Source organism: Priceomyces carsonii, assembly GCF_900007245.1.
Source record: "Priceomyces carsonii strain CBS4050 genome assembly, scaffold: Debaryomyces_carsonii_scaffold_1, whole genome shotgun sequence".
Lineage (NCBI taxonomy): Eukaryota > Fungi > Ascomycota > Pichiomycetes > Serinales > Debaryomycetaceae > Priceomyces > Priceomyces carsonii.
The window spans coordinates 1,367,200-1,378,440 of record NW_026946674.1 but is presented as its reverse complement, the minus strand read 5'-3'; the positions used below and the strand labels follow the sequence as shown (position 1 = coordinate 1,378,440).

The window sequence follows — 11,241 nt, the reverse complement described above, 5'->3', positions numbered from 1 at the left end:
ATATATATGAAGTATCATATATTTATATATAATATATAAATACCAGTTTTCTAACTTTCAACAGTTTACGGAATAGGAGAAATGTTAGTCGTTGGTCTAACTGGAGGCATTGCAGCAGGTAAATCTACAGTGTCCACAACTTTACGGGAAAAATATAAGCTAACTGTCGTTGATGCTGATGTTATAGCCAAGGAGGTAGTAGATCCAGGTAGAAAAGCATATAAGCAGATAGTGGAGACGTTTGGACCCGAAATCGAAGGATTAGTGAACCCCGATGATTACAGCTTGAATAGAGCTTTACTTGGTAAAGCTGTGTTTGGAAATAAGGAGAAATTGGCTCAATTGAATAAGATTGTACATCCTGCGGTAAAGAAGGAGATTATATGGCAAGTTCTCAAGGCATACGTTACCTTCAAAAGCATTGTTGTTTTGGACGTTCCATTGTTGTATGAGAGTGGGTTGTACCGAGTCTGTGGATTAGTAGTAACTGTTAGTTGCGAGAGACAAGTAGCTCTTGAGCGCTTGGTTGATAGAAACCCTGAACTTTCAAGAGAAGATGCAGAAAAGAGAATAAGCAGTCAAATGTCTAACGAAGAACGGAACTATCGGGCAGACCTTGTCATTGATAATAACGGAGTCCAACTGATCTTAAATACCGCAATTGACTCAATCGTTAAAGAGATTCGTCCACTGCCATTCATTACATTTTTAGATTTGTTCCCATTATTTGGTTTATTATCGGCCCTATACACAGTTGCTCTTAGGAGTATCAGAGATAAATACAAGGGAACTAAGCCACCTAAAAAGACTCTTTAGGGATTTCTTTAAGGGTCTCTTTTCCCCTTTTTCATGCTCCCTTTTTCATGCTCTCCAGTATTGAGCTAAACTATGTAACCTATCAATAACGACCGGTAAGAATGCATTAACGCTATCATTTATCAATGTTTGGAAATGTATTATGGCTTCTTCTTCAGTCATTTCCAAGCAAAATTTCTCTTGTACTTTTTCAACTGCTCTTCTAGGATCCATTTGGATGTCAGGAATGTTGGCATCTAGCATAAGTTGGAACAAGTTTAATATTAAATTACTATTCTTCCTTAATGTAGTATACGTAATGAAGCAATAGCTTTTGAAAATCTTGAAGTTCTCGTGGCTCATCCCTCCCATTCCATCAATTACTTGTATAGGTAACTTCATTAAAGGAGGAAATGGTTTAGGATCCCTACCTAAAATATAACCAAAATCTGCATGCCAGAACTTCCCGTTAGGAGAAAGTAACAAGTTATCAAGATGTCTATCTCCAACACCTAACAAGTATGTGATCACACAATAACCAGCACATGACTTTACATAATTATCCATGACAACAGAAGAAACTCCAAGATCGGATGATATCGTATGTTGTGGACGTTTTATTAGTTGTTTCAGTGATTCCTGTGAGCTATTTAAAACGCTAGACCCTTCAGGTTCAGCGGACTGAATTTCTTGACTATGTAGCCTCAAGTAACATAAAATACCATTGTTTGACATTATGTTAGGCGTATTCGTGCCAGTAGCTTGTGTACCATTGTCATCGCTCCTGCTAGCAATTGCATTATTAGATGATGTACTGTCATTATACACAATTGCTGGAGGATAAGTCTCTGATAAAACAGAATCAAGGGTCTCGTTTGGCACGAATTGGATAAGACCCGCAATGGGACTAGTTGCTAGAATTTTGTATGGTGTCAACCTTAAATCAAGATTCTCATTTTTCAATAATTGGTCCATCAAGTTGATTATTTGAATGACCAATTGATCCTGTCGTAAGTCGTCCCCAATTTTAAACATTAAAGTATATTTTCCATGTTTTTGGCTCTTCTTACCAAAAATTTGAGAAGAACTAGATTGGTTAGAGTGTTCAATAGTCTTGAAAGTAATCTTTAAAGGTGCCAAACTCGATTTAAAGACAGAACTTTCCTCTGGATAACAACCACATATAGTTACGGATGGGTCTAAAGGTAATGGAAAGGGTTCAGAAATTTTTAAAAGTTCATTTGAAGAATCTGACAAGTATTCTCTCAAAAATTGAATCTTTTTGATCGTTGCTTCGTTTCTCCTAAATGTAGTTCTCAAGAGCTCGACTAAACCAGTCAATTTCTTGATGAACCAAATCTGTCTTTTGAGGTTCTTATACTGATGAGACTTCGTACTTTGTGAATGCTTTTTAAGGGCTTCAATATACTTGTTAAGTATCAACGAATAAATTTGAGTAGATTTTGGTGAAGGATTATTAATTTGGTCCTCGTTTTCAACTTTCACGTACCAGTAGAAAAAATTTCCCAAGGTTTCATTTTTAATAGATCTGTCTATCAAAAACTTAGCTAATGGGTATCGTAAGATATTATTATCACTGTTTAATTCATCAATCATTTGAAAGTTTTGGGTATTACCTACAAAAGGTACCACATTTTTATCGTATATCCAAGACTCGTATCTCAAAGCTTGAACTAGTTGTAACAAGTAAAGCAAAAGCTCGTCGCTGCTAGCTAGCTTCAACCTATCTACTGCAAACTTCCTCAAAAATGTAACATGCTGGAATATTTTGATAAATCTTTCTTCATCATTCTTTCTTTTGTTGTCTTTATTAGAATCAATGTTAGTGGATTGAGAAATTATAGTGGACGTCAAATTGTATGGGTTAAAATAATTATCCAAAAGTTCCATTGCATCACCAATTTGTATTCTTTCGACGGACCAATAATGTGGAATGATTTCATTGAATACATGATCAAGTTCATAGTCGTTATCCCAATTAATGGATTTCAAAAACTTTGGAAGAAAAGACTTGGTAGTTGCTGCCTTGTTGGCTTTATCGCTGATCGAGTTATTCTTACTGAAAAAGTATCTGAATTTCCAAATTAAATTCTTCTCTGTGTCATTGAGCTCGACATTCGAGGGTTTCAATAAAATTTTCATTAATTCATCTCTTATTTGAGGAGATGGCTTGATTTCCTTGTCTAATATGGAGTTATTGTTAATATTTCTTTCTAGTTTATGATATTTCATTTCAATTGGATTCAAAGGCAATACGGAGTTATTCTGATTGGTGCTCAAGGCCGTAAAGTCAAAATCAGGATCATAAACCTTTCCCATTGGAAGTTCCCTCTTGGAAGTGGGGATATCGATAGAATTAATTACATTTGTGTTGGAGGCATCCACGTAAGTAGTCTCAACGCTTTTTTGACTAGGTTTAAATGATTGAAAATTATACGTAATATCAGAAAAAACAATCGGTAATTCGAAATTAGGTAATTCAACATATAAGTGGTATGGTGTTGTGTCATCAACATTGCTGTATTTCATGGCCCTCTCAATTTCAGGTATTACCAACTTATCCAACCATCCAATTCTTGAAAATTCTCCATTTTCATATTTGATAAGATTCTTCTCTATCTCAGTAAGACCAGTAATATCACCATACTCAACAGACTTGATCCCAGTTGGTGTTATATATATTGGTACCTTTTGAGAGCCCTTCCTTAATGTGGCGTTATTTTTATTAAATATTGATAGATATCCCACACCAAACTCCACCGGTTTCGTGTTAACAATTTCATAAAGTGAGAGTTTTAAATACCCATCAATTGTAAGCTGGTTGTAATTGATAGCCAATTTCAAATATTGATTCCACAATCGCTTCTTTCCGCTGAAAGCAGTGTAGGATGTTTGAACAGGAATAGATACCAAAGTATTGTTACAATCGTAAACATATACTTTAACGAACAATTCTGAGTTTCTGAATATGTTAGATAGCTTTTGAAATATCAGAGGGTTTTCAAACTTGGCTGATGATGTAGCTAATTCAGAGGATCCTTTTTCTGCCTGTTGAAGATAACATACTTTTAAGATAATTGGAACATCTAAGTCCTTCGATAAACCAAATGTAACGGGATCAGACTTTGATGAGAATGAGTCTGTTGTATGCGGTAGCGTAGTCATCATTCATATCGATCTCATTCCTCTCTAATATAATTAGTAACTTATAATTTTTAATGTTTTGATAATGCTCGACTTTATCTAATACTGAAAAATAGAAGATGAACAAAGCACAAAAAATAGATTATGATGTAAAGCATGGCTAAAATTGCTATATCTATATATATATCTTAAAATCTATATATTTTTGTATATCTATAACTTTAAAGATAAATAGAAGAAGTCTCAAATCTGCTAAAAACAACAAGATCACTCATCTATTTTGACCAAACCAGATATACTGGTTATTTTTGTTGAGTGGGCGACCTTCGACTTCCATTTTATCAGACTCATCTTCAGAGGAGTCTGAACTACTTGAAGATCCGTTATGTAATTGGTAGAAAATTGGTTCGGAGTTTTCTTTGGGTCTTTCAGAAAACCTGGGGTTATTCGTTTCATTTATTGTTGGTATGAAATGTACCAGGTTGGATCCCGTTTGAGTGGTAGCAGTCCTTACAGAAACCGGTTGCTTTTTCTCCTCTCTACCATTAGAAAATGACAAGGAGAAAAATTTTTGTGGCATATTATCTTCATTGTCACTATCAAGTGTCCTATTGACTGCCCTTTGTGCAACTGCAAACGACCTACCTCGAGACCTAGTGTTAAGAGACTTGGATCGACCTATTGAATCGTTCTTCTTTGTGACGTGTGGTTTCGCTTCTGATCCAATGATAGATTTTTGACTGTCCCTTCCCATGTCAATATCTTCAGAGCGACCTTCTGAGACGCTCGATGATATTGACATCGGACTATCAGTACCTGCATCGTTTGATTTGACTTTCATTACCTGAGGAAAGTAAGAATCAGATCCATGTTTCTTTGTTCCCATATTTGGTGGGTTAGATGTCGATCTGTTTCTTGATTTCATAATAGATATGTACTTAGGTAAGTCAACTTTAGAATTTTCATTCGAAGGATTGCTGGCTAGCCTTTGACATTGGGCTAAAGAGACCTGTGAGTTAACCTTCGAATTTAGCCTGGCAATAGGTATGTTAGAAGTTGTTGCATATTTTAATTTCATCGGCTTATATATATCATCATTATCAACCAACTTTGTTAAATCTATAACAGAGTTTGATCTAGATGGCTCTGAATTCGGCAGTACTTCAGGACTTATGGGCTTTATGGGATGGTTTATGATATTGAATCTCTTTTTGAAAGAATCATCATTTATGACCTTCAACTTAAAATCCGCCTTTATTTTAAATTGCCTGCTATTTTGAGGTGTCCAATTCTTGGCCGAAGAGCAAAGGTAGTTCGTCTTAGGGAGCGATGCATTTGATCTGTTTTTGCTTTCTCTTTTGTCCTCTTCAACTTTAAACGAGGGCCTGGGCTTGTCGCTTTCAGGTACTGCCAAGGTGTTCGAAAAATGTCTCGGATCATTCTTCTTTATGAAATTTGTCTTGTAATAAATTATATCAGTTTCCAAATTGAGGTTGCTGTCTATAGCATCATTTTCAAGCATGTTTAAACAATCCTTCGTTAGCTTCCACGTGTATAAAGAAGGGTCGAATTCTTCAAGTTCAGAGGTTTCGGCATCGTCCCTTAAAATCCTGTCTGCTAAATTTATTTTGGCTTCAGGAATCTCATTGAATATCGGACGGCTTATGAAGTATGATAGAAAATTGCTCACGACGTAACCATGAGTAACAACTATGACGATATCGCGATTCTTGATATAGTTAGCTCTTTCATAAGTAGCCAACAACTTTTTGAAATAGCTTTTGCATCTAGCCTGGAAGTCCTTGTAACTTAAATCTGGCCCGTTGAATTGCCCCAACGTAATGGTGGGTCTGAAATTTGAACAAGCAGACTTATTTTTCAAAGTCTTCAAATTTGGAGTGTACATCTGGTAAGCATCATTTGAATCTATAAATGGTGGCTTATCCTTCATTTCATCGTGAATCCAGTCGCTAAGAGCAAAGTCACCCAATAGCTGAAACCTCACTTTATAATTACTATGCTGCTTCAGAAGCATCTCTTTTAAATTAGTGATGAGAAGATCCGCACTTTGACAACACCTTAAATATGGACTAAAATGAATGAAAATGTTCTTCCTAACGCTACTGTCCTCTTCCGTAAATGCTTGTGTACTGTTACATATGTCTTCTGCCGCCTGCTTCATTTGCGTCACGGCTTTAGTAGAAAGTGAAGGATCATATTTCTGATACTCGTCCAATAGTGGTTTTGCCTCTGAATCTTCCAGGAGAGCTTCATTTATTCTTTGTCCATGCCGTAAGAAATAGAGCTCTGTCATACTTGTCTCTATTCTTACCGCAGCTTGTTTGTCTAATTAAATATCCATATAGTTTATGTTTTAGTGAAAAAAAGAAAGCAAGCTAATAGTTCAAAATGTCAAGGTTTTGTGTGCCTGAGTCTCGAGTATATATAGTATCGTATCCATCATATTTTGAGAAACAATATCATAAACAAAAATACGAATTTCACATAAATGGCTGTAAATGACCTCGGATATATACCAAGGACATTTAAATGTTGCCACAGAGTATTCTAACATGAGTGTAGGTGGGCATAATGGACTACAAGATAGCCAAATTCCCTACAAAATGGGCGATAGTAGCTCCGCGAGCACTTCATACGTGTCGAGATTTATGGGGACGTTACCTGTATTGGCAGCTATGCCGAGTATTTTAATGACATATAAAGTATCTTGTGGAGGGATGGATTGGGGCGCCAAGGTGATGGCACTGGTATTATTTGCAAGTTGTTTTTTGACGGTTGTAAAGGGCTTAAACAAGGCTCAAGTGTTGTCTTCGTCACTGAATGGTACACCCGCTGGTACGATGGTGGTGGTTTTGGCGGTTTCAATGGTTTATTTCTCAATCAATATGTTGTCGATCAACAGGCTCTGTGTGCTCTACCTAGGTCTCTATATGAGCAAGTTTAACCCGTATACTGTGTGTGGATGTTTGATAGATCTCATGACGGCCACCGAAGGGTATTGGCATGTCATATTGGGTTATTTTTTGGTTTTTGTTTCATTCATCCTACTATTGAGAAGCTTTTCTGGCCGTTCTGAGCTAAATCTAGCTGTGCTTTTAATCTCTGCAATTAGCTCTGCCTCCTATTTAATATTTTCAAAGCAGACAATCAGCATTATCATGTTGGGTTGCAACGTTTTCGCTTCAGCTGTGTTATTAGTCTCACTTCAAGATAGTGACTTAATGATTTCACGGGTGAATCCATTCTTGGTATCGCTTTTATCTTCCTCATTCGAGTATGTCATTTTTTCGGTTGATTTTAATCTTGTCACTTGTGCAAATACTATACTTCCATTGATGATAACAGTGGACAAATCTGCAAACCTCGCACGTTCACTAGAACCACTGGTTAGTGGGACTACTTCTTCTGCCTCGATTTTGAGAGAGTTATTGTCCCATTCGGATACTAGGGCCATCTTCAATTTCCTTTTATTGAATTCAACATTTATGTTCGTCCAGCTCCTTTATTCGTTCAGATCTAAATCATTAGGCTTACTATCTGATTCTTTGCATATGGCATTAGACTGTACTTCGCTCGCATTGGGGCTAGTCGCAGGTATTCTTTCGAAAAATGAGGTAGACCCGAATGGTAAGTTTCCATTTGGATTAAAAAATTTTGAAATTTTGGCTGGTTTCACGAATGGAACTTTATTAACTGGAATAAGTGGGAGTATCATATTCGAGGCGATTGGGAGACTATATAATCCTGTTGCGTTGCAGAAAACTAACGAATTGTTTATTGTATCTGTATTGGGACTTTTGGTGAATCTTGTGGGAATACTTGCATTCAATCATGGCCAAGGTGGATCTCACGATCATGGCCATTCTCATTCCCACTCTCATTCGCATTCTCACTCTCACGCTCATTCCAGTCTGTCGCATGGTGAGGAAGGTATGAATGATAACATGAAAGGTATCTTTCTACACGTGTTGGCGGATACTTTGGGCTCAGTTGGGGTAGTTATTTCTACAATCTTGACAAATTGGTTTAATTGGAATGGATTTGATCCTATAGCATCAATCATAATAGCTGTTTTGATTTTTGCATCCGCAATTCCTTTGATCAAGTCAACTGCATCATCATTATTGTTGAGTTTATCTCATGGCAACGAAGAGAAAGCCAGATCCGTGCTCAAAAATATCTTACAGATCCAAGGAGTGAAGTCCTTCACAACTCCACGGTTTTGGCCAAGCTCAAAGAACTCCTTGATAGGTTACATTCACATTCAAATCTACAGAGGTGAAAGCATGGTATCTCTCAAGAGACAATGTGAGAAGCTTTTTAAGGACGAATCCATGAATATCATGATACAGATGGAGAACGATTATGAAACATGCTGGTGCAGAAGTAATGATAATCTGAACGGTATGTGATATTGCATCTAAGAATACCTATATATATATAGTCATTGACAATTTTACTGTAATAATAGTTTTAATGATATGTTAGTAATAATTGAAATTCGTGTATATTATTATTCAAGTCATCTCAGAATCTTTCACCGTTTATATTTTACTTAATACTGCCTGAACGTTAAACCACAAATTGGTAATATGTCAAGGGTCGGTGTTTTAGCTTTGGGACCTGCTGGTGCAGGCAAGTCTACATTCTGTAATAGGATTATATCGCATATGAAATCTATAGGGCGGACGGCCCATATAGTCAACTTGGACCCAGCAGCTGAACCAACAGAGTACGAGTTCACTATTGACATAAGAGATTTGATATCATTGCAAGATGTGATGGAAGAGACGGATTTGGGGCCTAATGGAGGGCTTATGTATTGTTTTGAGTTTCTTTTAAATAATCTAGATTGGTTGGACGAAGAGATCGGAGATTACAATGACGAATATTTAATATTTGATTGCCCCGGTCAAATCGAGCTATATACACATGTCCCTGTGCTACCCACCATAGTAAGGCACCTCCAAAGAAACTTGAATTTCAATTTATGTGCTACTTATCTTTTGGAATCTTCCTTTATAATTGATACTTCGAAGTTCTTTTCCGGAGCCCTAAGTGCAATGTCTGCTATGATACTATTAGAATTGCCACACATCAATATTTTATCCAAGATGGATCTAATAAAGAATGATTTCACTCGGAAACAGTTGAAGAGATACCTCAACCCTGATCCTATGATATTAACTAAAGAAGAAGATAAATATAATCCCAGATTTTCCAAACTCAACAAACTAATTGCTAACTTGGTTGACGACTTCGGTATGGTACAATTCTTGCCACTCGACTGTTCTAAAGACAGCGACTCTATTGCTACTATCCTCAGCTATATAGATGACGTTACGCAGTGGAGTGAGAGCCAGGAACCCAAGCAACCTGACGACGAGATCGAAATAGAAGAAGAATAAGGGAAATTGAAACCTTCTTTTCCGAAGGCTCTGAGCCTCTTCTTGAACATAGTATGGGGCACAAAATGAGAAACGATGATAATAGGCTTGCACCCATGGAACTACTTTATAGATTTTTGAATATTGACCTTCAAATAAGGTCATTTTCAGCTCCTTTTTTACAAAAGAGGCAAATAGTCTTTTAATATTAAGTATATCAGTGATTCATTGTAGTTTCTGCTTCGTTTTTGTGGTCTATAGCAGGTGTATACTTGATGATTTTGACCTTTTCCATTGAGACTGCATGTCAATTAGTGAAAAATTGAGTATTCATCAACAACTCTTATAAGTGCAAAGTATTGAGGATTTTGCTAATAAGATCTGAATATTAAGGATGGTGCAAATCAACGAAGTGAAAGAGACACAGCCTAAGGAAAGTAGGACTGCTGCACACACCCATATTAAGGGATTAGGGTTAGATGAGCACGGATTAGCTAAAAAAATCGAAGGTGGATTTGTTGGACAAACCGATGCGAGAGAAGCATGTGGAATCATAGTTGACTTGATCAAGGCTAAAAAAATGGCAGGAAAGGCTATTTTACTTGCTGGTGGCCCAGGAACAGGGAAGACTGCGCTTGCTTTAGCAATTTCTCAAGAGCTTGGACCAAAGGTTCCATTTTGCCCTATAGTAGGTTCAGACTTGTTTTCCGCAGAGGTCAAAAAGACGGCAGCGTTAATGGAGAACTTCAGAAGAGCAATCGGTTTAAGAATCAAAGAGACTAAAGAAGTTTACGAAGGTGAAGTTATTGAATTGACACCAGAAGAAGCAGAAAACCCGTTGGGAGGATATGGGAAAACTATCAGTCATGTTATAGTGGGTTTGAAAACGGCAAAAGGAACGAAGAGCTTAAGATTGGATCCTAGCATTTACGAAAGCATTCAGAAGGAAAGGGTGGCTGTTGGAGATGTTATGTATATCGAGGCTAATACTGGTTCAGTGAAAAGAGTGGGTAGATCTGATGCTTATGCCACAGAATTTGACCTTGAAGCTGAAGAGTATGTTCCTTTGCCTAAAGGTGAGGTCCACAAGAAGAAGGAAATTGTGCAAGATGTCACTTTACATGATTTAGATGTAGCGAACTCCAGGCCGCAGGGTGGACAAGATGTCCTTTCAATGATGGGTCAATTATTAAAATCTAAAAAGACTGAAATCACTGATAAATTGAGGACCGAAGTTAACAAAGTAGTCTCCAAGTACATTGATCAAGGCGTGGCAGAGTTGATTCCTGGTGTTTTATTCATAGATGAGGTTCACATGCTAGACATTGAAATTTTCACCTACTTAAATAGAGCGTTAGAAAGCGATATTGCCCCTATTGTTGTCTTAGCTTCAAACAGAGGCATGACAACTATCCGAGGTACTGACGATAACAAGAAGTCACCTCATGGATGTCCTCCAGATTTAATCGATAGGTTATTAATTGTTAGAACCTTACCTTACAATCAAGATGAGATCAAAACCATTATTTCAAAGAGAGCTACCTTAGAAGGCGTAGCAATCAGCCCTGAGGCGTTAGAAAAGCTATCCAGAGATGGAGCAAATATTTCACTTCGCTATGCATTGCAACTTTTAGCTCCTGCTGGTGTCTTGAGCCAAACAGCGGGTAGGAATGAAATTGCCATTGATGATGTCGATGAGTGTGAGATTTTATTTTTAGACTCGAGACGTTCAATAAAAGTTGTAGAAGAAAACAAAGATTATCTTTAGGATGGTATCCATTAAGCAAATCGTATCAATTGTATAAAATTAATAGCTTGTTTATGTATTAAATTATTTGCTAGAGAGTAACATAAAAATTGTTGAGCATTTGTT

At 37.0% G+C, this 11,241-nt stretch overlaps 6 protein-coding genes across 6 annotated transcripts; 4 read left to right on the top strand and 2 right to left on the bottom strand.

Annotated features, from left to right (window-relative positions):
* Nucleotides 1-81: 81 nt before the first annotated feature.
* PRCAT00000762001 (putative dephospho-CoA kinase) lies at nt 82-816 on the top strand (the record flags this gene model as incomplete). The annotated part of the gene is made up of 1 exon (XM_062956675.1): nt 82-816. The coding sequence occupies one exon, from the start codon at nt 82-84 to the stop codon at nt 814-816; it is 735 nt and encodes a 244-aa protein (XP_062807593.1).
* Nucleotides 817-861: 45 nt separating this feature from the next.
* Nucleotides 862-3,984, bottom strand: VPS34 (phosphatidylinositol 3-kinase; the record flags this gene model as incomplete). The annotated part of the gene is made up of 1 exon (XM_062956674.1): nt 862-3,984. One exon carries the CDS (start codon nt 3,982-3,984, stop codon nt 862-864), a length of 3,123 nt encoding a protein of 1,040 aa, XP_062807592.1.
* A 247-nt stretch (nt 3,985-4,231) lies between these two features.
* Nucleotides 4,232-6,274, bottom strand: PRCAT00000760001 (uncharacterized protein; the record flags this gene model as incomplete). Its single annotated transcript, XM_062956673.1, has 1 exon — nt 4,232-6,274. The coding sequence occupies one exon, from the start codon at nt 6,272-6,274 to the stop codon at nt 4,232-4,234; it is 2,043 nt and encodes a 680-aa protein (XP_062807591.1).
* A 205-nt stretch (nt 6,275-6,479) lies between these two features.
* PRCAT00000759001 (metal cation transporter) lies at nt 6,480-8,393 on the top strand (the record flags this gene model as incomplete). Its single annotated transcript, XM_062956672.1, has 1 exon — nt 6,480-8,393. One exon carries the CDS (start codon nt 6,480-6,482, stop codon nt 8,391-8,393), a length of 1,914 nt encoding a protein of 637 aa, XP_062807590.1.
* Nucleotides 8,394-8,573: 180 nt separating this feature from the next.
* On the top strand, nt 8,574-9,389 carry PRCAT00000758001 (putative signal sequence-binding GTPase; the record flags this gene model as incomplete). Its single annotated transcript, XM_062956671.1, has 1 exon — nt 8,574-9,389. The coding sequence occupies one exon, from the start codon at nt 8,574-8,576 to the stop codon at nt 9,387-9,389; it is 816 nt and encodes a 271-aa protein (XP_062807589.1).
* Nucleotides 9,390-9,762: 373 nt separating this feature from the next.
* PRCAT00000757001 (RuvB family ATP-dependent DNA helicase pontin) lies at nt 9,763-11,136 on the top strand (the record flags this gene model as incomplete). Its single annotated transcript, XM_062956670.1, has 1 exon — nt 9,763-11,136. One exon carries the CDS (start codon nt 9,763-9,765, stop codon nt 11,134-11,136), a length of 1,374 nt encoding a protein of 457 aa, XP_062807588.1.
* Nucleotides 11,137-11,241: the final 105 nt, after the last annotated feature.